Consider the following 26,064-nt stretch of genomic DNA (forward strand, 5'->3'; position numbering starts at 1 on the left):
ACACAACTCAGTGAATCCAAAGGACTGCAGGACATTTTTGAGATTCATTCACACTTTTGTATTTTATTTGCTTTTTTTCTTACTACATTTCAGTCAAGTGTTTTTAAAAATGCATTTGAATGCGTCACACAATTGTAAAATGAAAAACAAAAGGTACAGACTGACTGATTCAGATTCTCCCAGTGCTTATGCATGATTTGGACACAGTATCATATGTTTTATTAAAAAGTTTTTTTCAGAAACACAGATATATCACAGATGAAAAGATCATTAGGTTTCTTGTTTAATCAAAACAAGAAAAATCACAATAAGGCTTTGAATGACAAATCAAACCCAAAGAGTCATTCTTTGATAAACAGCTAGATTTGTAAATGCCATTGATTGAATACATCAATAAGCCACAATTTAACAGTGTTTAATGTTAGCATGTGTTGAAAATGGATCTAGAGACAGCCCTCGATGTTAAGATACTTCAAGTTGAACAAAACCTACCAGTCTTTGGAAAAAGAGATATTTCAATATTCTTACTAAACAGAAGATCTGCTCACTTATAATGTGTTGTTGTTTCACCATTATAACAGTTAACGCCAAAAAATTATCAGTTGACAGGTAAGGCTACTAGTTTGCTCACTCACACCCCTGGTGTTTATACTTGGTATGCAGCCTTGGGCTACATGCATTCGAACACATCAGCAACAGAACATTTCTTCATCATAAAATTGTTTAATCATGTTTTATAACAAAAAGAGCACATGAAATGTCTATAGACTTGTTAGTTGAGTATCTCAAAACTGCTTAGCTGTGAAAGTACGATGCCAAATGGCCTTTGATCTGTTGTAGTACACAAATCAAACAAGCTTAGCTTAGGCTGTGGAGCAAATAATAACAGAAAAATACAAAGCGGATGTTTCAAATGGCAGCTAATGTTTCACAGGCCAAGTGCAAACTCATCTGCCACTCACACAGGTCCTCAAAACACATTTTTATAGGTCCCTTAAGTGCATATTAATGTCATTTGGATATTTTAAATCACAAAACCTGAAGTTTAAGGGCTTCCCGCATCTCTGTGGATTATGCAGTCAGGTGGAGAGCATCGAACCAGTGGCGTAGTTAGATATTATTATCTCTTCATACTCGAAAGTGGAGCTGTCTCTGCTGTGAGGTGCGGAGGGAATGAAACTGAAATAATATTAGCTAGCTGCTGGGTTTTCTGTGGCTGCTGGTGTGGAATGAGGAGAGGATGTAGGGAGAGAGTCAGTGGAAGTGGATGCAGTGGGTGCATTATCGGCCCCGCCAGAGGGGGCGCTGTCGTTGTCATCTTCCTGAGGGTAGAGCTCAGGGTATTTCTGCATACATTCCTGCATACTCCGGAAATTTTCCACACAATCTGAACCCTTTACCTCCTCTTTGCTATAGTGGAAACAAGAAAAGGCATCTTTGAACTGTTGTCCACAAGGGCCACTGGCCATACCGCCCAAACACGGGCAGTTCCAGTTTATATCACCATTAGGGAGAATAAGACCTGTAGGATTGAAAGAAATGAGTGTAAACATGAGTATCCTAGACACAAGATAAATCATATCAGATTAAAAACTTACCGTGATCCTCATACGGATCATTTGGATCATCTTCGATGAGCTCAGCATTACTCGGTGCTTCATGATCCTCCTTAGTGACAAATATGATGCGATCTTTACCTAGTGAGAGACACAAAGGAAGTTACACACAATGTTACTGAATAGTTTTAGGGGGGATCAAACAACCAGCCACTGAAAATCTGACCACTACACCAGTGTAACTATTGTTAAAAAACATTATGGAACTCATAATGTGTTCATAATTAATACATTATCATGCATTTGGTGGACTGAGGTTATGAACTCCCCAGGTTATGTATGACCTTGTAGGCACCTGCTACATGAAGGGTGACACAACATAGCTGTGATGACTGAAGGACTGCATCAAAATAAACCAGATGTACGAGTCATGGAAGAAGTATTGCATTACACTTGAAATGCATGTTTTATTGAGCGCTTGCTGACTTTTGTTAACTCGATTTTTCATCTGTAATTCCACCAACAATTCAATAATCATCACCATCACTACACACAAACATAATAAGATAATATAACACGACACACTTGGCCAGACCTGAAAAGATTATTTACAGCTCAAGATAAACATTTAAGTAACTCGCTGATATTCCAAAGCATGGCTGGCGAGAAAGACTTTAAGGGCACGAGCACTTGCTGTACTGCTAAACGACAGTGAAAGCTGGGTATAATGGGTTTAAACGGTCCGATTTAGTTCAGCTATACCTTCCTGCTTGCAGTACGACATGTCTGCTGACAGATCCGTCTGATCGCCGTTTATCCGATCAATGAATCTCAAACACCGGCACAAGGATCAATCCGCACGCCTGTTACATCAACTCCAGCATGGAGGCAGCGACAGCAACCACGTGACGTCACAGCCGGATTGTATCAAAATAAAAGTCACTATTACATTTCAAAATAAAGGTATAGGAACTAACGCTTCCTTTGACCGAACAAGTGATTTAAGTTTGCTACGTTTCAAATGTACACGTTCAAATTTATACGTACAGATTAAATTGTTTTATGCTTTTTCAAGACACAGACTTAAGTCTTAAACTGTGAAAATGCATCTAAAACGAATTAATTCATTTGTAAAACTTATTATAATCCAAGCAAAGACTCAAGTAAACACAAACCATTGTTTACATTATGAAATTGATTTAAAGTTTGGGTAAGTGTTTTTACACCAAGGGACTTCCCTGAAGAGCATGCCTGACAAAAGAAAAATCAAGGTAAATAACACTTTTCAATAGGATTTTTATTTATTTATTTATTTATTTATTTATTCACTGAGGGTTATTTTCAGTCTAACTCTGTTTGTTAAAATAGGAAAATGTTGTGGCATTGTGTGCATTTTGGATAAATTCACTGCAAGCTATGACACTGGCCTTAGCAAGACAAAGGTGTATATGCCATTTTAGTCACAAAAATGTGGTGAAAATTACATTTGAAAATCAGATGGGAAAAAACTAAACAAAAATGATTAATGTGTGTATTATTGGACATTTTTAGCAGATATCTTATGAGCGTTTAAAAGGGGCGTTGATTTGGTCCATTAAAGTTTAAGAAACGACCAAATTTATTTGTCAAATAATAAAATAAAGACAATATACGATTTCTTGTAGAGTTTCCTGCACTGTAAACAATGAATCATCGGTCTTGTAATTTTCATTTAAAAATTAAGGTGATGATTAAAAATAGTGTGTATACTTTATTAAAGAAATTGTGGTTCAGTGTTGTATAAAAAAAAAAAAAAAAATTGAGAACTTTTCTCTAATAAAACCAAGCGATATGTGTACCGGCTGCCCAGTCTCAGTCTCTGGAGACTGAACAGTTGCAGCTGTTTTACTGTCATGCCCTCAGACTTCACTGACAGCTTGTCAGGAAACGGCGTGCAGGCTCTGTTTTACTAATTTACCGAGGCACCAGAGGTGAACTAGCCCTGTGCTTTTCTGCTGACAGCTTTTTACCCACACTCCTCGTTACAGAAGACAGATCCTGAGCAACACAAGCAGGACCTAATACTTTTATTGGTATGTGAAACATTGGGTTGTTGAGAGGTTTTATACTTGATACTTTTTAAATGTAAAAAGTTTACTGGGGTTTGAAATTGTAGTACTCATTCTTAAATAACTGTTACAAATGGTGTAGAAACAACTGTCACTTAGAACATGCTATTAAATTTCACAGAAAATTACAATAAATTGGCAAATAACAATTAAGCATTTAAAAAAGCATTTAAGTATTCAAATCTTATGTTTACTAAGATCCTTCTATTCTCTACTGAAACCCACAATAATATTTAAAATATCAGTAAGCTCAATATATATAAAATCATAATTTATTGGGTACCTTCAATTGGGAGGTGGCTGTCTCAAACCCTACCCCCTAAATTTCAACTTATGAAAATGATATTTAAATCATCTTGAATGATTCTTTTAAAAAGTGAAGTAATATATATATATATATATATATATATATAATATATTATATATATATATAATATATATATATTATATTTTATTTGTTAAATATGAAACTTTCTGTTCAAAAATGTGTCCCGCATTTTCATGTCACTACCGAAACATTTCTTAGTCCATTGGCTGAGACTGAAAATAACTACACCCCTACATTTATGATCAGGAAATATTTATATGTCACTCTCTCTCTCATAGCTACAGGGTGAGTAGGTAGGCCCCATCATTTTGAGGTAAATGTGTTCTAAAGTCTGAAAAATCTGTGTGTAACTCTAAGGAACAATGGTTATCTTAATAGGTCAATATAACCCTTCTAATTAAATTATTATTACTGTGTTTCGGTAGTGACAAATTTGGGGAGAGAACAAATATTCCAAACCCTTTGAAAATACAATATGAGAATTAACTGCACAATTACTAGAAATGTGTACTTTGGATATTATACAATTTGCATACATACGAATTTATTGGAAAAAGACAAAAAAAAAAAAAAAAAAAAAAAATCAAGTCGTTTTTAACTCTGACTTTGGACCAATTCTGTAAAATGTCGCATACATACAAGGTATTTTGGGATAAATTTACCACTAGGTGGCAGTATCAGTGGTTTATCACGGCTTAGCAGCTTATTGACAGTGATTCTTAAGTGGTAGTAGAGAAACATCTGCTTTCTGTGATTAATGTTATCAAAACATAAAATTATTTTTATTATTATTATTTTTAAATTGTACAAAAAGAAAAAAGGGAAACATTTTCCATCCACTTCATACACGTCTCCTGCTTCTACATCTTGTTTGCTGTTTCCTCTGGCTGGCTGCCTGCACCTACATCAGTGGGGCTCTTTCACCTAATGTCTTTTGGAGTTTGCCCTCTGTTGGGTTTGTGTATGTGTGCGGGACCTACAGTCACTTTTTTGTGTAGAGCTTGTATCAGCTCATCTGGTTTTGGCATGGAGAGATGCTATACTGAATCTGCATGGGAGGAAATTATGTCACACCTCACCTTACTATCACCAGGCTCTCTTATCAAGTGTTGCTGGAGTATGTGGTGTGACTGCTAACCTTTATAATGTTCATGTCAACGCACTGTATCTATCCAGCTTGAAAGAGTAGTTAAAAAATGATATTTAAAATGATCAGTTTTATATTAAAAAAAATGAATGTGGTTTAAATCTGTAAAGAATTACTTTTTGTTTCCACAAAATATTACTGTTTTCAACATTGATAATAATAAGAAATGTGTCTTGAGCACCAAATCAGCATATTAGGATGATTTCTAAAGGATCACATGACAATAATTTTCCCTTTGCCAATAAGAAACAAAGAAACACTTTTAAAAGCACTTTTAAAAACTTACTGACCATAAGCTTTTGAACAGTAGTGTGTGTTTGTGTGTGTGTGTGTGTGTGTGTGTGTGTGTGTGTGTGTGTGCGTGTGTGTGTATATTAAATGTTATGGAAAAGAGCTACATAAAATTTCTTCAGAGCATCTAATTTTGTGAAAATGTAATTTTGTAAAATAAAATCGTATGGGTTTAGAATGGCATCAGAACTATTTCTTTAAAACTTTTTTTTGAGCCTGTGTGGTCGGCTTAGCTGCAATTGGAAACCATCTGGTCAAATAAAGTCGCTTTTAGGATATGATGAATATGAGAGATAATTATAGTGTTCTAATGCTAGAAATCCCTTGCTTTCATTTACCAAGCAGCTCTACTGCATTCTTGAATTTATTGAAGCTGTGTAGGCGGTCTGTTACTTCCTTGGAGTGCTCCTGCTCTTTGACTGACTATCAGAATGCTTATGTCTGTGTTGTGTTTGCTCATGTTGGAATTGCTGGTCAAACTGTCTTTTTGTTATTTGCTTCATGTGTGTGCAGACTGTATACTGCTGTATTAATTCTTAAAAACCCTCTTAGATAATGTAATTTTAAATTCAGTCTAAAGCAAGCAGTTAAAACAAAGGCAGATTTTCACAGATTGGTGGGTGGCTGCCTGGCAATCTCACACTTTGCCTTCTTTCATACAGCCTGAGTCCCCAGACGTTGCCTCATGCACGCTCTGTTCCATTCTTCATGATCTGTCCACAGTGTTTGTCATTCAACCAGTGCAAGCCAGGCCATTGTGGATGGACAATTGTTTTTGTCACAACAAGAGAAAAAAATAAAAACCCTATTGCTTTTGCACTGAGAAATATCATACATGTTGAATAGATGCTATGTTGTTTTAAGAGGAATGCATTGAAAATCACCACACTCTTAAAAATAAAGGTTCAAAAAGGTTTTTTTGTTGTTGTTGTTGTTTTTACTGCGAAGCTATAGAATAGAACCCATTTTGGTTCCTCAAATCTTCTAGTGAACAGTTCTTAAAATGAGTTTTTTTTTTTTTTTTTTTTTACCAACATTTTAATGATTTAAAGAATTGTCCAATGGAAAGGTTCTATGGATGTTAAAAGTTCTTCATGGAACCATCAATGCCAGTAAATAATTTTCAATCTCAGTGTTCAATCTTTCAATACTAGTAAATAACAAGGTCTGAAATTGAGGTTGGTTTCTGTGTGACCTTTATTTTCACTTTTACAGCAGTTATGAATATAATTATGAGGTCTCCATTTCCTCAACCTTTACAAGAAAAATAAAATTGCTTGGGTCTTGTCATCAGATTAGTGTGGGCTCAGAAGCGTATTAATTTTCCTCACCTTTTTTCCATTTTAACCCAACCCAGCTCTCCATATTCTCAATATAGTTTCAGTAGTGGCAGTTTTATGTTTAGGGGCTGTTGAGGAATGTATTAAAAATGAACCTGAAACAAATTACCTGAATCAGTGCTCCCCGTGACTTGTATTTAATTCTCCCTCATCTTGAAGCAGCATGGGGTCAGGTAATATTTTATAGATTATAGTCATAGTGCCTGTGGCATTCCACGTTTTTTTCTTCAGTCTGCATCAACAGTCTGAATGTCTGAAAAAGAGAATGTCTTGTATATTCATAAAAGCAGAACATAATGCTGTGACAAATCCAAAGCATATCCAGGTGGCCGACATACAATAGTAGAGACCTCAAGCCATTATCCAGAGTTATTGATTGTGGTTTTGTGGCTTTACAGCAACTGTCTTTTCTCAGTGTATTTATGATGAATGGTTTAAACACTTCTCCAACTGTCTGTCTGAGAACAAAATGTGATAAAAGTCAATAAAGTGCTTTTAAGCTTTACTTTTGACATGATAAATGCAAGAACACATGATGTTTTTTGACATTTTTCCCATACAGTTTATTCTGTCACATATCTATTATCTAATCCAGTGGTTCTCAGTTCCAGTCCATGCGGACCACCGCTCTGCACAGTTTGTATGTATCTCTTATCACTTCAGACATTTGATCTATTCGACCGTAAGTGCCCTGCGAAGTGGACATTACATGATATTCCGCCATGATTCCAGTTTGAAGGGAGCGTACATGTTCCATTCAAAGGGCATTAAAGTTTGCGAGATGTGAATTTAAATTGTATTTATTTACAGAAGTATGTTATGCCACAATTCACACTTCTCTAGTTTTGTCTGTGTGTGAAGACGGGAATGAATGTTCCGAAGTGAAGTAAACATCAAGGGATTTCCCATGCTCAGGGAGTAGGGAGCAAAGAACACTGTGTAGGGACCATGCCAACTGGAATGCAGTTCATGCATGCTTAGAATCAGGTGTGTCAAATAAGAGAGACATGCAAAATATAATGAGTGGTGGTACGCGAGGACTGGAAATGAGAACCACTGATCTAATCCACTGAGGCCTCTTTCTATGCTGAAGTGTCATCACTTTCTCTGTGCTAAAACTGCATTGGGCAACTGATGACATCATTGACTTAACAGGAAGACGTGTCTGTCATAACCCATTAAATCATTCACATCCTTCTCACAGCTGCGTGAGCTTTGATGGAATCAGCAACACAGTGCAACTTCAGATAACCTTTTTTTGCTTGGTCCTGATTCCTCTCTCATTGCCAACGATTGTGAGATTTTGGTCCTATTTATCCCTATTTTTTTTTTTTTTTAAATGTGCCATACATTTAGGCCAAGCTGGTTCATAATTCATGTTTTGGGGTTCAAATTTGTGCACTGCCTGAATTTTCAGGGAGAGGAAAAGGATAACATGCAGTCCAGCAATAAATAAAACAGGTGGTGGAAAATGGGTCAGACAAAGTTTTTATTAATCAAACAATAAATCAATGTATGTGATGTCACTAAAGTGTTCTGAGTGGTTGTTAGGGTGTTTCTATGCGGTTACATTAATGTTTTGGGTGGTAACTATGCTGTTTTTTTCTGGTAGATAGGGAGTTTCTATCGTGATTTCATTGCTTTGCTGTGTGGCTGAAATTGTGGTTCCAAGGCTTTGCTAATGTCTGTGGTTGCTGTGGTGTTCTGGGTGGTTGCTAGGCTGTTGCAATCATGGGTTCCAGGGCTTTGATATGTGGTTTCTGTTGTGGTTCCAGGGCTTTGCTAATGTATGTGGTTGGTGTTCTGTGTGGTTGCTTTGGTGTTCTGGGTGGTTATCAGTTACTATGGTGTTTTGTATGGTTCCTACGGAATTGCTGTGTGGTTACTATAGCATTCTGAGTGGTTGCTAGGGTGTTGCTATGTTGTTCTGATCACTTAGAACACAAATAACACATCTCTTTTCAACAAAGCAGAATTTTGAGTTAACATTCGTACCTGTCACACAAAAAACTTGAAAAACGGATCCAATAAAGTTTGAAGAACACTGTTAACATTGCATTTCCTTATTAATGACATAGAAGAATGAGCTAAATTCTGAGTTTTGTTTCCCACTTACAATTCAGACAGCCATCTATCTAAGACAAAGAGGAACCCTGAGCTCATCAGTCTTTGTGTTAGTGCTGTTCTCCACTAATCTGAGCCCCATCTGATTCATTCTCATAGAATGGAAGTGTTAAGGTCTTTTTAAGGACAACTGTTCTCAAATGAATGAATGTATGCCAGTGTCCCTGAAAGGCCACCGAATCCCTTGAGAAAGTGGGACACTGTTGTGAAACATAGATAGTCACATGAGGGCATTTGATCCTCGCCGCATCCAAAGAGATTGATTTACCAAAAACAATCATTAGTTACTATGGGTTGCAAGCAGAGACTCTGCTATTGGACACGTGTTTCTCTTTCAAGATCCCTGAATAGTTGACAACAGATGAAAAGAGCATCACATTAGCTTATAGTTGTCATGAAATTGCTTGTTTCTAGAGTGTTACCAGGGCATTTTTTTTACAGTTGCTAAGGTGTTCTGAGTAATTGTTATATGTGGTAGATTACTTACTGTAGTCCATTGCTGATTCCAAATTACGTGACAAAAATTCTAGTTAGTAACATAATCCATTACATTACATATTTTCGATAATATAATCAGACTACTTTTTGATTACATTTGGTTTTAGTTGTTTGATGTTGAAATATTGAGAAAACCTTGCTATGTGATTACTATAATGTTCTGTGTGGTTGCTAAGGTGTTGCTATGTGATTGCTATCATAGTTCCAAGGCTTTGCTGTGTGTTTGCTGTTCTAAATTAATCTAAATAGATTTTTTTGTGTGGCTTTTAGTTCTTGTCTGTTAGCTTTGAGTCTACTGACCAATAAAAAAAAAGAAAAAAAGGACTAGCACTTTGATATGTTCCACCCTAATTTCCTGTTTCAGTACGCCAAGCACCCTTATAACACTCTCACTTGTATCTTTGACCTAATTGAACTTGGACTGGTTTAATTTATTGTGCAAGACAAATCTAGACACATTACACAGGCATAATTTCTCACATCCTTTCCCCCGCTGACCCTTTGGAACAGTCTGTCCTCGGTTGGCTCTGTTCTGTAGTTTTAGTGAGCTGGCTTCAGTTCAGTGGGAACTTGAAGACGCTTTGGGTTTCTCAGTGTGTTGAGCCACCTGCGGTCACTGTAAATTTTCCTTGTCTGTGATTGTGTTATGATCCAGGAAAGTAGTGTTTTGTTCGTCAGCATTAATCATTGAACAGAATACACCTATACACATAAAAATGTTTATTATAGACTGATCTTCTCCCACCAATAGTTTGAATTTCCTGATGTCCACTTAAAAACATGATCAATTTCCTTACATCAAAAAAAAATAATAAACAAATTACAAATAAAAAAAATATATACATTACAGTTCAAAAAGAAAATAGTCACTTATGCTCAGAAAGGCTGCATTCGTTTAATAAAAATACAATAAAAACAGTAATATTGTGAAATATTATTACAATTTAAAATAACAGTTTTGTATTTTAATATATTTTCAAATGCAGTTTATTCCTGTGATGGCAATGCTAAATCTTTAGCACCCTTTACTCCAGTCTTCAGTGTCACATGATTCTTCAGAAATTATTCTAATATGCTGATTTCTTTTAATTATTGTTTATGTTGAAAACAGTTGTACTGCTTAATTTTTTTTGTAGAAGCCATGATGTATTTTTTTTCAGGATTCTTTTATAAATAGAAATGTTAAAACAACAGCATTTATTTGAAGTCTTTTGTAACATTAGAAATGTCTTTAGCGTCAGTTTTAATTAATGTGTTCTTGATTAATAATAATAATAATATAATAATAATAATAATAATAATAATAATAAACTTGTATACATTTTATATATAATCCCACAGGTCAAAAATACACACACACACACACACACACACACACTCTCTCTCTCTGACCTGTGGGATTAATGGACAGTTTTTTATACTTTACTTTGATGCTCCTATATAAATTCCAGGGAGGTCAATAAAACAAGAAAGCCATCAGTTATCATTCCTGTTCATCTCAATGGCAATTGCTTAGCTGATAAAAATCTAAATTAAGCCCAAATCTCCTACAGCGTTATGGAAACGGTGTTTCAACACCACATGCAGCACTTTTAGCCATTTGTAGCTCAGTTTGACTTAAGCGACTGGAAGCAACAGTGTTTTTTTTTTTTCTGTTCTTTTCTTTTTTTGTGTAATATGGGCTGTTATGTGTTAGTGTATTCATCTGTTTGATATCAGTTAGTTGTAAAAGTAAAAGTGTTTTCATAGTGCATTAAGCTCTTTTATTTCCAAGGATCAATGAAAATTAGATTTTTCATTGTGTGATCCATTTCTGCATGTGTTTATTGTTGTTTGAGGCATTTTGGCTTCCTGTGAACGTCCTCAATAACCCTAAAACAGATGAGACACAAAGAAAAACTGTAATACTGTATATAAAAAGCCATGTAGCAGTGATTCAAGCCGGCGGTTCATCTCATACGGTTCCTGCAGCTGTCTAAATGGACAACATCTGAACCCAATAAACTCTATAAAGCGCAGACACAGACTTCATTTGTGGAAGATAACTTTTTTATTATTGTTTTAATCTGGTTTTACCTGTGAGACTCTGTGGGGTTGCATTTTATCCGCTCTAGCACTGTGAATTTACTTTTGCTTCAGATCGTCTCAATAGACAGCCACGTTTTGGAGACTTGAAGCTCTTTGCCCTAAAACAACTTGACCTGATTTTTTTTTCTCAGTAACCAAATCCACTGGCTAAACTCCAGGCTTTGCATTCATTTTCTATGTAAATGAAAACTTTTATTTTAAAATATATCAGATCACCATAACAGGATGTTACAATTTGTGTACAATTGGAGCATCATAGTTAAGAGACCAATTGTTACCACCTGCATTTGTTGCTACAATCACAGTGTTTGAATAAATAAAATAAATTTTAAAAATTTTAATCGAAAGGAAAATGAATGTTTGTACATGAGCGCACAGGGTAACTACAAAGCTTTTATGAAAAATCTTATTTCAGAGATACTATTTTGGGTATAAAAACAAAATGTGCTGTGAGCTTTGGACAAACTGATGAGACAGGCAATTTGTCATGCCAATACTTGTTTTCAAGACACCAAGGTTATTATTGCTCATGTTTCCCACAGTTTTACTACTGCAGATTCTTGTTTCTCCCACTAAATGTTCCCCTCATGTGATGGATCTGGTTGGAAAAGACTCTTTTGTATGGCTTTCTTAGTGGGAGTAACACTGGGTTTTGGTTGTCTTAAGTCTTTCTAAGAGGCTGTTTGTGTTTTTTGGCTCTTACATTCTTCTCACGTGTGTGCGTGATGTTAGGCTGGAATAGTCAATATATGGTATTTGGACGAATTAATTTCAATGCATTAAATTATAAAGTATCTTGAAACTTTGAAAAAATTTGTTCTAGACATCCTTGAAAAGTCTTGTAAATTATTTCTGAATGGCTTTGAATAAATTATACAGAGGGTAGGTGGTGGCGTACATGAGGTCATATTTACCATAGCATGAACTGCATCACCTCACTGAACTGTGCTTCTATTTCCAGCAGAGTCAACATCAGCAGGTTCATCTATAGCTTTTCGCAAGTACCTACACTTTTGTTGTTTTGTACATTTCCAACCGTCCCTGGTTTAAATTTAGTATCTTTTTATGACTCTGTTTATATTTGTCGACTGCTATAATCTTTGGTATCTGGACTTGTTCAGGTTTTCGTTTGTGCGTCACTTTCAGTCGAATTCCATCTGCACTCTCGGGGCTCCTCCAGGGCCTCCTCATCATGTCTGAGCCCTAATGGAGGTGCACCTGGCCTGCTTGCGGAATTCCACACATGGGGAGGAACCATGCTTAGCGGTTCTTTGTTCACAGTGGAGCATCCGAGCACCACGGCGCGGGCCGTCTGAAGACCTGAGGGGGGAGCGAGGGGGTTTGAGTGGGTGTGTGAGGGGGTCTGCTCTCTGAACTAACTCTGTGAAAGTGATATCTGACCTTTGATTTCCAGAGAAGAACAACAAACATGACGTTTGTGGTATGACAGATGTCTAATGTTGATAAACCGTTCAAAGACTGACTGTGCTGCTGCTATACACTGTATTATAACCTTTAAAGTGTTTGCTACTAAAATTATAAATTAAATTTCTATAAGTATATAGCTATTATTTGTTTGCTTAATAAAAATAAATAATATAAATTAAAATATATATATATATATATAATATATATATATATATATATATATATATTATATATATACTGTATATATACTGTATATATACTGTATATATATATATATAGTTTTATTATATTTTGTATTTTAGATAGATATTTTTTTAAATTATTATATTTTTATATATTAAATATGTTTTTCTGAGGTGAGTCCCTTGAACAAGGCACTAAACCCCCAACTGCTCTCCGGGCACCGCAGCCATTTTTTTTACACAAAAAATAAAAAAATAAAATAAAAATAAATTGCTTGCCCACTGCTGGTGTGTGTTCACTCTTTGTGTGTGTGTTCACTGCTGTGTGTGTGCACATGGATGGGTTAAACACAAAGCACAAATTCCGAGTATGGGACACCATACTTAATCACGTCACGTCACTTTCACTTTCACTTTCTTTCTTTATTGTCTTTTTTTCTCTAATTAACATCAAATTGAATAACCCCTGTAAAGGGATAATTCACTCAGAAACAAAAATGCTGTCATCATTTATTCACTGTCATGTTGTTCCTGATTTCTTTCTTCTGTGAAGAACAAGATGGTATTTTGGGAATAAATAAATAATATTGCATAATGAAATTCAGTGGGGTCCAATGTTGATTCCGCAGATGAAAATTGTCAAAATTGTGCTCCACAGAAGAAAGTAAGTCATGCAGGTGTGAAACCATATGAGAGTGATTAAGTAAGTTTCAAGTTTCAATTATTTTGGGTGAACTAGCCTTTTAAGGCAATGATGCAGTCCCTAATTTCTTCATTTACATAATATAATACTTAAAATATAAAATGCTAATGACATTTTATGTCTTTATAAACACATGGCCAATTTAGCTCTGCTGTCATATGAATTCGTAATGTCTTTCTTGGTTTTAAGGCATAATGCCAGAGGTCCCAATTAACGTAAGCCCAAAGTTTTCACAGTCAAACATAATTAGTATTTTGCTACTGTTTGGTAGTAAAGCCAGCTTCTGTGCAACAAGCCATGTAGGCAATTAAGACTATAGTATGAAAGAATGGTCTAGATGAAAATCTCTGCAGTATTACTGCAAACTTAGACACAGTAACCCGGCCACATAATCCTGATGGGTTCTGATTAAAATAACAACAAAAAACATTCAGTTTCTTTTCATTGTTTAAAATCAGAACTCGGGGTGGGCTGTAAAATCCGACCTCGATTGAGTTTGATCATTACGTCCAACAACAGGAAAGCGCAACATGTTCAGTGGAGTTAATTATCTGTGCTGGATTTTATTTCCTCCTTCCTCGTTCTCTTAGGGGTGCTGGGCTAAGCTGCAGCAGTGACGTTACTGTACATCCCCATTTTTACCTTGTCGACAGTTGCATCATACAAAAAGAATCACGGTGCTGGTTAACGGAAATGTGTAACGGATCTGTATTTACACGAGTAGTGCATGTTGTGGGTGGGATATACAGCCTTGTGTCTAAAGTAATTATCTCACACTGTCAGTGGCCTGCGCCTGTTGCAAACATGAATCAAAACAGGAGTAGCAGTCAGAGATTTAGCTGTAGTGCTGAAAAATATTAAAACATAAGATCTAGTGCTTTTCATGTTTAAATTGTACCTTTTCCTTTTTTGTTAAAACATCTAAATCAATCATTAAAACTAGATAATCTTTTACAACAGCAGAATAGTTTTAATCTCATGGAAAATACTGTAGTTTCAAGCTAAACAAAAAGCAGGCTTTTATTACATAAAGCATTTGCACTGAATAGAATAGAAAATAAACTCCTTTGGAATCTTCTGTCTAAGAATAGAATTCAGAATAGCATACTATAATAAATAAATGAATAAATAAATCAAAGTTATAAACAAAGATTACTAGAGTATGTTTTACAAGAAAATACTTTTTCAGTTTTTATGCTTCAAAATTTCATGTTTAGTTCAGTGTTACTATTTCTTTCTTTGTAATTTATAATTAAATTTACTACCAATTTCTGAACAAAAAATAGTTTTAAAGTAAATTTTCATTCTTACATGCTACTCTCACTATTTATGCTATATCTACTGTAAGTAAAAATTCAAAAGTGCTCAGTGCAAACAGGGCACAAAAAAGGTGCAAAGACTAAACGTTTGTGATAACATCATAATTAGTGTTACAGATTACACATCATCTCTCATTTATAGATCCTTTACTGCACTATTTCTATAATTTTTTCACCTTTGTTCTTTTTTTCTCATCAAAAATATACATTCAAAATAAAAAATGATCCTCAAAAATATTAAATGTATACATACACAAATTTACTAAAGATTTTTATTGAAAGAAAAATACCATCATTTAAAATATGTATTTCAAAGTACATATAGGAACATTAAAAGTCCCCTACTTATAAAAGGCTGAATATGAATTCTCATAATTCCTGGCGAGGTTGTTAAGGATATGAGTATTTCAGTCACCCGCTGTGCAGAGGTACACAGTGGCCCCTTCAACTTTCCCCCAAAGGCTGTCCGGAGATCCTCACTGCTGTGCTACATGCGTGATATGGACGCAGCTGTACTGACGCACCTGGGACCAGTACAGCAGGGCGCAGTGGTTGGGGATATGCCTCTGCCTTTAAGATCTCGCTCCCCATAGCCACAGCACTGTGTGACATCCATGCTCAATATTAAACCAGCCTTTGAAGTCATTAAATTGTTAGGGATTTGTCGTTATTGTATATCCTTGCTATGCAGCCACATGCCGGATATAAGACTTATGTCTATTATTTACTTTATGTAGAGCCATTGCACACATGCTGTCGCCCCTTCTATAGTCTGCCTAAAATAAGAGTTAGATGCTGCTTACCTCTCCAATAGCTTGCAGGCTTAATGAATGACCTGTATCTGAATCCAAATTAAACACAATTTTTCCTTATCAACAGAATGCACATGCTGTGGAAAATCTGAGCCAAAAAAAAAAAAAAAAAAAAGAAGCAATTTTCTGTTCTGCACCACATCCAAATAATTACAGGCATAATTGTGGAGAATTTAGTGGCAAAAACATTCAGATTTTTCAGAATATATATTCAGTTGTCTAGAGCTAGCAAAAATGCAATGTGTGAAAGTTACCCTGAATTTCAAAATATAAAAATGTAAATATCAAGCCTTTTTGAAGCACATTGAATAATTTTAGAATGCTGACTCCCCCTTCTAAAAAAAAGGGTTAATATTTTGCCTAATTTCAGAGATATTATTAGATGGATGGATGGATGAAAGATAGAAAGAAATTACGTTTCTTCTAAAAAAAACAGTTCAGAATTTGCCAAATTTCAGAGATATTATTATTATAAATGTATCAAAATCATATTTAGCCTATGTATTTTAATTATATTTAATCAAATTATTTTTAAAGTGACAGTGAGACAGGTGCAGCATAGATAGATAGATAGATAGATAGATAGATAGATAGATAGATAGATAGATAGATAGATATCTGATGCGCACAGTTATATATGATGTCAGTTTCAGCATTTAGTATGACGATACACGGCGCGTTTCTCTTTTCTCGCGTCCATCAACACTCCATCAGCAGCACAGCAAGCGAGCGGTGGCGGGTTGTGTGTGACCTTATGACTGAATTCTGACGTCGCCCCTATTTACCTAGTCAACCAATCAAATGCGAGCGAGCGACGCGACCCTCCACACGCTGAACGCAATCAGTGCACGCACTTCAGGCTTCAAGGGAGCGTTGCGTCCCGTGTGTGACGAAGATTCCATTGAAAATTTTGATTGGTCGCGGCTCGGTCTAGACAAGATTTCGGAGGCGGGGAAACTGAAGAGTCCAGCCCACTTTAAAAACCCGTCAAAACCGACTCACGAGCTCCGAAGTCTATGAGAACAACGGCAGTAATTCATAGAGGACGGTCCTCAAATCCCCATCCTCAAATTTTGTGGTGTTACATGTTTTATCTGAGGTAAACTACGGGGAGAGCTTCATCTGAAGGACGTTTCTCAGTTATTCATCACCATTAAAGAAGATCCGTCCGGTAAGACTGAACGTTGGTAATATTATTATGTTGTTCTTATAACGTTAATTAATTTCATCTGTCCATCATCTATTTTTAGTCCGTTGCGACCCACATTTCAGTTGTAGTCTTGTAACAATGACATTATAATTCCTCAAAGGACATAAAAATATTGCCCCGTGACTAATGAACGCCTAAAACATGTGTTTCTAAATATACTAATTTGTTATACGTGCGTTAATTCATTGTGTGGTTTATTTAAATGCCAGTGTGTGAATACTTTCTGTCGCTTAGTAACAGCAGAAACTTTCCTGTCTGTTAAAATGTCTCAAATCCTGGTGCGGTGTCTGCCTAGACAGCATTTTTGGCCATCCTAGGTGCGCGTGCAGATTTAAAAACTAAATCGTAATCCGCATGCGTCTTCGATGCCCCAAAAAGTGCACGCGCCCATGAATTACCCAAATATGCGAAGTAGACAGCTCAGTAGGGTTTGAGAGACACTGTCAGTAACAAATGATGAAATGTCAGTGTGGTCTGTCTGCTTGTAAAAAAAGAAACACAAGTCTATATTAGCCTGTATTATCTATATTTATATAAAACAATATTATTAATATATAAATAAAAACAAGTTTATTGACCAATGAGCAAAGTGTATTGTAACCAACATGCAGAAAGCATTTTGTTTGTTTTGTGAAAATCATAAAATCAGAGGAATTAAACCTTAGACCCTCATGACTGTGTGTCAAGGTCAGTAAATTGTTAAAAATCAGATATTTATGCACTTTTTCAAATAAACAACAAAAAAATAGAAAACTCAGATCTTCCTGAAAATATTATATATTATTATTAAATATTATATTATATTATATTATATTATATTATATTATATTATATTATATTATATTATAGATTAACTTTCTAAGAACTAGCTGCCTGTGTAAGTTGATAACTAGTATGTTTATACCTCACCTCTCTCTGTCATCAATGTTGTGTTTTTATCAGGCTTGGCTTCATGTTGACACTCACTACATGACAGTTTCAGGTAATGGACATGAGTTACCTGTGTTCCTGTGTGCACCTGTGCCTTTGTATAGTATCATCCAAGAGCGTCTGGGTAGCAGATGCGACCCAGCAGAAGTGACCTAGGTGAAGTCGAGATATTCAGTATTGTGTGTTCACTCTGTAGAGCACGTCAGGTGGTAGATTAAGGCACTGAAGGTGCTGTGCTCTAACCAGTGATTAGCTGAGGAAGAGTGAAAGCACGATTTCCCTGTCTCATTCTCCTTCTCTTCCTTTCTGTTTAGGTCTGTGCAACCACGGCATTAGACAGAGCATAATAATCACTTCAAAAGCATTGATTTCTCTCTAGTCCTGTCATTTTGAATAGGGGTGCACGATATATATCGGCCGATGATTAATTCGCATGTCGTCAGTAAACCCGGTTCTCTAATCAGCGGGAAAATTCCATCAGATGCGTGATTTCACACAGACCAGCTGTTACTACATGGCTTTACTGACGAGATGCGCATTAATCATCGGCCGATATATATCGTGCACCCCTAATTCTGAATGCACCTCGTCTTAGATGTCCCTGTGTCCCAGTTATCTAAAGTGACACATCACAAATCAAGATAACAGGTGATTACATGAAATACGTTTCTTATGTGCACATAGACCTATATTATTACTGTTTTTTCTTATTGTATGCCACTGAAATATACGGAAATATCATTGGAACAAGCCCTTAGGACACTCGAAAAACTAATCAAGTTTAGAGTTGTTTAAAAGGTGGTTCAATGGGAACTGCCTCAACAAAGGTTATTTATTCTTATCCTACGGCATTTTGGGATGGCTATTTATTCTGTATTTGATATAGAATTCAATTTAAGTGTGACATGATGTCACACATTAGAGGTGATTTACTAGGACGAGGGGTCAGATCTGAACCATGTTAGCCATAGTAGATTAGTCTGATATTTGTGATACCAGTGCAGCTGGTTTTTAACTGCTCCAGATTGAAAATGAAAAGCAAACATAATTTATTTGCTTAATATACATTAAATGTGAATACTAGTGTGCTGCAAGTGAGTTTGAATCCATAAAGACACATGGTTTCATGACTCAAGGTGACTTTGTTCTTAAAGGAATATTTCCCCCCAAAATGGAAATGTACTCACTGTCGGCCCTTCCAAGATGTAGATGAGCTTGTTTCTTCATCAGAAGAGATTTGAAGGAATTTAGCATCACATCACTTGCTCACCAGTGGATCCTCTGCAGTGAATGGGTGCCGTCAGAATGAGAGTCCAAACAGCTGATAAAAACATTATAATAGTCCACAAGGAATCCAGATGACTCCAGTCTATCAGTTAATGTCTTGTGAAATGGAAATTTGTGCATTTATAATAAATCAGTAGAGAAATATGCACAGATCAAGCACCGTTTATAAGTGAAAACAGTCCAAGCCATTTTTAAACAAATATGTCGGTGGACTTTCACTTCATTTATGGGTGAACTATTCCTTTAATGTAATTTTTTTTATTTAATTTTTTTTTTATAAATATGTAAGAGGCCCATTTTGGGCCTATCATTCATTTAAAATTCCAGAGCTTTAGATTCAGAAGTTGTATAACGACATTGATTAGCACTCTTCATGTGTAATGCTGGATAGAATAACACAATAGAGCCAAAAAGAAAGAAAGGACGTTATTAAACAGATACGGTGCAGCTGGTCTGTTATCACTGGTTCTGTTGAAAGCACTTCACATCCCAAGCAGATTGTGAGTGTCAGTTGTGTGCCTGGAGTGGGCTGAAAACACAGGCAGGACCTCCATTACTGCACAATGTAAGACGTCTATTGTATGAAGCCCCACTTGCGAATTCTTGTTTTGTTTTACAATTTATACAAACATTTATAGTAAGCAAGTCATGATTGTGTGTCACTGAGGTTGTAAATTGATTCTTGTTAATTATTAAGTAGGGACGAGCGGGGAGTGTTGTAACATGCAGTGAGTTAACACAATCTGTTTATCCAATTAGAAATATGCTACATGGTGGTATCATACAGTATGTGACCAGGACCCTTATAAAGTAATAGCAGAACAGAAGTTGTAAAAGTCAAGCTGCATCCGAAATCATAGGTACTTAATTCACGTACTACATTTGTCATGTTGTCACTGTCATGTGACGATCAGTGTCGCTTCACTGCCAATCACATCTCCTTTCCCGTGGCTTCATTGGATAGTAAAATGTCTATCAAATGCACACTCCAGAATCTCTGTGGAAGTGTTCACCAGGGTACTTTTCACCTACTACTATTTTTTGAATGCTATGAATTCGGACGTAGTCTTTTCACATACTGTTTTTGCCTACTATATTGTATGGAAGTAGGCATATTCAGACACAGTGTCTGTGTAGAACAATAAAGAATATACAGGACAAAAAAAAGTTATTTTCCCCATTTTTATTGGCTGTTTTTAATTAAATATTTTCTATGTTGTGTGTTTACCATTTTGATTTAAAATACTTGGTGTGTGGAATAATTATTTTGAACAAGTAAATTCTTGATTACCAAAATAAATTCATGCACAGAATCTAAAATTTGAGTGCGCTAGGATTTTTACAACATCACTTGACCCAAATTTGCCCAGTTTATGTATAAGTATGGATTCCCCCAAAAAACAAATATAGGAATATAATATCAAAGTTTGATACATATCAGCACACAGTTACCAAGGCTGATCATCTCCTCCGCTTTAATAGCAGTTACAGCATGAAATAAACATGAATGAACACCCGAAGTGCTGTTAAAAGAAAGTGTACAACTTACTGAAATCCGTATACTGTCTCATGTAATTGCTCAATCAGTGTTTCAAACGCGGAAAGACGACAATAACTTGTAAACAATATGTTATGTAACGTCACATTTACCACAGAAAAACATATTCGGTGAACATGAACTCATTAGTCAGCTAGAAAAATGTCTCTAGAGAGCAGCATTTTGCTAAATATGCACCATATAACATATTCATTAATTTATGCTTGAATTAATCCGTAAAAATGTTTGACAGCCACCATTTAAATGTTTACAGTATATGTCAAAAAACTAATTGGAGTAGAAATGTAATTGTGTAGTTTTAAGTTAAGTTAGTATTATAACTTTAATATTACAACAACTTTGAGTAATTTTTAAATGTTTGTATACAAATCAGCAAATTTCAACTATCCATATTATTGACTCTCAGGTATATTTTACAGCATTATTTGAGAGATTTTTTTTTTCCTTGATAAAATTTGCCTGATATATCCTTTACCTGATATATATCCAAAATAATCGATATTGAATAGAACTAAATCAAAATCGAATCAAATTGCAAGCATGTGAAGGATAATCAAATCGAATTTTGAAATTTGTGTCAAAACCCAGCCCCTAATAGTTACACATTTAAATAAAAATAAATAAATAAGAATAAATACATTTAAAATAAATAAAAATAAACAAAATGTGTGCACCTGTACTTTAAGGTGTCTTACTGGCAACTTTTGTGTAATGGTTCAGTTTGCATAAATTTGGTTAATTTCAGCAGCTTTGTTGGCAAAGCTCTTCTCTGTGTCATATCGTGTCATTTGTCCAATTTCCATCTATGTTTCAGCATTTCTTGGGAACTGGCCACTGAGGTTGTAGATCTACACTGTTGGCAGGAACAGCATCATCGTCCAACAAACAAACAAAGTAATAACAGCTTTTTTTCTGGAGTCTAGCAGTCTAACTGGCTGACTTAACGATTTTTAATGCATTCATATTGAGTGCATGATTCAGATTCCACCGGAAAACAAGATCCAGTTTCTTTTTTTTTGGATCTGTTGAATTTGAATCATCTGGTCTTGTTCAAACCAGCTGCTGGTAGTAAACCAAGTGGTTTTGGCAGTAAGTCACATGTACAGTAATGCTTTTGGACACAGCACACATCAGGGCTGTGGCAAAGACATAAAAAAAAGTTTCAGTCATTATTTACTCACCCTCATTCCAAACCTGTGGAAAATAAGGAACATAAGACAGAGTAAATGATGACAGAATAGTCTACACATTTACACATCTTTTGAACCCTGAAGCCTACAGTATCATATTTGACATGCAAATTTCTAACGCCTTTAAATAATCAACATGATCAAATTTTAATGACAAACCTGTTGTACACAATCTACTCTGTGTCTTGATAGTTCTGATTGATAGTTTATACTTTTTTTTTAGCAACTAAAATGCCTTTTAATATAATTCTAAAAACTTCTCCCCTCAGGTCTTGATACATTTGTCTTTTTGCTCTGAAATCTTTGCTGATTTTTAAAAAGTAAACATACGAATACCTTGTAAATAATATTTTAAGATGTACACTTACTGAATTGAATCAACTTAGGTTTACTTGATTATCCATGCATACTTTTTAAAATAAAAATCATGTTTAAATGTATCAAATATTATACCTGATTTGAGAAACGTTTATTTGGTCTCGCAATCATAATTGTATTGTATTGCATTGTATTTTTGCTCTTCGACTATGAGCTCCATATTGTCTGTAAAAGCCTTATGTATCAAATATGATACTCATATTTTGTCTAAAGGTTCCATTTCATATGTCAGGCCTTACAGGGTTAACAAGTCATTGTTTCCCCAAATTAAAATTCTTTAATTCACTTTAAATGATTGGATAAAGGATTTGACGGAATGGAACTCCAATTACAATGCTGTTAATTCTTGCCAAGTATGCTGCAAGTCAATGAAACATTGTCTCTCTCTATTCATCAAATAGTGTTATTGTTAAAGAGGAAATTAATGCATAGTCTTGAGACCTTGAATGTGATTGGGGGTCTCTTGACGTCGTCAGCTGAGCATTGGCTTCTGATTGGTCTCCGTGGTTCATCAGAGGTGGCAGCAGTATATAGATTTGCCATCTGGTCATGGTGACATCCCCTCATGATCTTCTGCTCTCACCACGTGACTCAGGAGAAGAACATCAGGGAAGACAAGAGAGGGTGTCCCTTTGTTTGGGGATGGTGTGTGGACACTGGCACAGAATGGCGTTTAATGGGCCGACCTGAAACGATACGCCCTGTTTGGACCACTGTTACTCTCTTCTATTGTTGCAGACATGCCAACATGTGGAGGCTTCCCTCATCTGCAGAGCGCCTGACTGACCAAACACTGCCTCAGTGTTCTCCAGAGCCACACAATAACTTCCTAACAGCGAAACATGCCCCTACTCACCGGAAATGGCAGCTGTATGAAGAAGCTGTGTGAAGTGAAAACAAATACGGTCACAGCCTCTGAACCTGTAGTGAACTCAAGTAAAATAAGACGCATTCTTATTGAAGATGGAGACTTTTTTCAGTGAGCAGGATATAATTACTCTAACTTGATTGCTCTTGTTATTAATTATGGGACTTATAGAGTGAGTACTTTTACTTGCTTTCAATCTCTCAATGCTTCTAGCCACTTTTTTTTTAATCTTATTACAAAAAAGTTAATGTCATAGCATTATATAATAATAAAAATGATTAACTAAAAAAAATAAATAATAATAAGTTGCATACTTTTTTTCAAGCTTTTCAAGCTTTAAATCTTTTTTTCTCTCACAAAAAGATTTAAAATGATGGAAAAAATAAAGCCGATACAATGATGACTGGATGGTGGATTTATCCGTTAGAAGCTACAGTAGTTCGTTTTTAGATTAAAAAAAATATTTTTTTTTTAAACATGCGGCACATTTATTTATTTATTTAATTCATTTATTTATTTGATTTTTTAAAAAAATAATGATTAATGGTCTATGATGCTTTTTTATTATTATTATCATCTGTGTTACCTTGTATGGCTTCATTTTTAAGTAGCTTAGTTAGTTTGGCTGTACTGCTCAGTAAACCAACATGAAAAAGAATCATGACAAGAATGTGGATCGTAGATCTTATCTGGTTAGGGTCAGCTACCCATAATGCAATGTGTGAATGGATCTCAATTTCTATTCTAAGGATTTATTGTTTGTTTGTTTGTTTTTTTACAGTGATTTATCAACTTCGGTGCAGTCAGGCAGTAGCATTTAATCTCTGCATTTTTTCTGCCCTCACATGCTCTTTCTTCATGCCATCATTTTATACAATCTGGATTAATGTGAGAGCTTACCAGCACTTCACTTGTTCCTTCCCTTTTCCTGACATTTATTTATTTATTTACAGCTTAGTAAAGTAATGAAATCTCTCATGTTAGTCACACTTTTTAATCTGTCCCTTCTCACTGGCTAAGGCTTTATTCTTCACACAGAGGTTTCATCCAAATCCTTGTAACTTTAAACAGCCCTTCAGTATCTCACCATTATTCCTTATTTACAGAATTTACACCTGCAGAAACTGTTAATGGATAAGAAGAGTGTGAAATAAGACTGACTACAGAAGACAAAGAACAACATTGTAGGACTATATTTTACAGTATTTTACTTAATTCTATTTTAGTGTCATCTGTTTTGCTGTGTACTGTCTACAAAGACAGCTACTGTACCTTCAAAGGCAGCATCCCAACTGAATTGGAACCTCATTTACTGATTTGAAACTTTATTAATAGGGAGCAAATATAAAAAAAAAGTATAAGAAAGTTAAATTAAATAAATAAGGTAAAAATAAATATTAGATAAGAGCACATTATAATATTAATATGATCAATATATAATTTTTCATTGAACTAAGTCGTATTTATTTAGTTAGTTATTGGTCTTGAATGAAATTAAAATAATTTGCAATTTGACCATTAATTTCTGTCTTTTCACAGGCACAGAGGTGCTGTGGTTTAGTGATAATGTGAATTACAGCCAAAGGATTATAATCACTGTCATGGAACATAAAAGACAGGTTGACAAATAGCGTTGTTTTCCTGTCACATGTCCCCTTTGTGTTTTATGTTGAGTCAAACCATTTTAGGTCTACTATTTGTAAGTGGTCTGTGTTTTATCTGTGCTTGGTTTGTGCATGTGTGATGTTGACTCCACTACCTGTGGCCATCTCAGTGTGGGAACCTGAACAACCCTGACAGGATGTGGAGCACAGGCCTATAAATCACACTCCATGCTGCCTCCGGGGAAGGAGACACAGAAAGCGTTGGGGGTGAAAAGAGGGAGTGAAGGAGAGTAGGGGAGGAAAAAGAGGCCAGGCGAAGCTCATCATGATAGCCAGTGCCTGATGCCTGTGACGTCTCCAAGCCATCCACTGTGGCAGCTGACATGAAAAAACTCTTCACTAAGATCTGACAGATTCATTCTGAGCCTGAAGCAGACAAACACCCCCTCCCATAGAGAGTTTGCCTGGGATGAATGAGATCTTCTGAATTTGCTGGGAAGTTGCGCTGGAAGCATATGACGTTCCTCCATTTGACGATCACCCCCTCCCATAGTAGATGCACCTGCATGAATTATTTCTTATTCTACAGTACACTTTATTTATAAACAGAATGGCCTGTACACTTTAAAAAATGCTGAGTTAAAAACAACCAAAAAAAAAAAAAAAAAAAAAAAAAAAAAAAAATATATATATATATATATATATATATATATATATATATATATAGATATATATATATATATATATAGGACAAGAACAGTTGTCCTGTATGTTTTTTATTCAATGGCTAGTCAGTCTTTTGTAATCATCAAACATCAATCTTATATTCATTTTTGATAAGTTACATCAAAAACAGCTTCACCTTGTGCTATCTCATCTGTCAGACGAGTTTAAGTTTGCGCCAAATGCAAAGTGTGACCACAGCTGCGACAATAGCACAGTAGATCAACAAAATGACCCAACAGGCTGAACCCAGCATTTGGGTTAAAAAAATAACAAAAGGTAGTGTATGTAAAACAACTAATGATACACTCTATAAAATGATTTTATAGAGTGTATCATTAATTGTTTCACATACACTACCTTTTAAAAGTTTGGGGTCAGAAATATATATA

General features: G+C 35.4%; 2 protein-coding genes across 3 annotated transcripts in view; one reads left to right on the forward strand and one right to left on the reverse strand.

Annotated features, from left to right (window-relative positions):
- Positions 1 to 44: 44 nt before the first annotated feature.
- LOC109056665 (mitochondrial intermembrane space import and assembly protein 40-like) lies at positions 45 to 2,481 on the reverse strand. The gene is made up of 3 exons (XM_019073857.2): positions 2,319 to 2,481; positions 1,599 to 1,697; positions 45 to 1,522 (listed from the first exon to the last, which is right to left on the reverse strand). Exons 1-3 carry the CDS (start codon positions 2,338 to 2,340, stop codon positions 1,191 to 1,193), a joined length of 453 nt encoding a protein of 150 aa, XP_018929402.2. The 5' UTR covers positions 2,341 to 2,481; the 3' UTR covers positions 45 to 1,190.
- Positions 2,482 to 16,892: 14,411 nt separating this feature from the next.
- LOC109068606 (sodium-coupled neutral amino acid transporter 3-like) overlaps positions 16,893 to 26,064 on the forward strand; it is a 44,044-nt gene continuing 34,872 nt past the window's right edge. Inside the window, exon 1 of one of the 2 annotated variants that reach the window (XM_042766658.1) lies at positions 16,893 to 17,095. The gene's annotated coding sequence lies outside the window, so the exon portion shown is untranslated. The remainder of the gene's footprint in view (positions 17,096 to 26,064) is intronic. The other variant, XM_042766659.1, reaches the window with a different exon arrangement.

Source organism: Cyprinus carpio, chromosome A11 (assembly GCF_018340385.1).
Source record: "Cyprinus carpio isolate SPL01 chromosome A11, ASM1834038v1, whole genome shotgun sequence".
Lineage (NCBI taxonomy): Eukaryota > Metazoa > Chordata > Actinopteri > Cypriniformes > Cyprinidae > Cyprinus > Cyprinus carpio.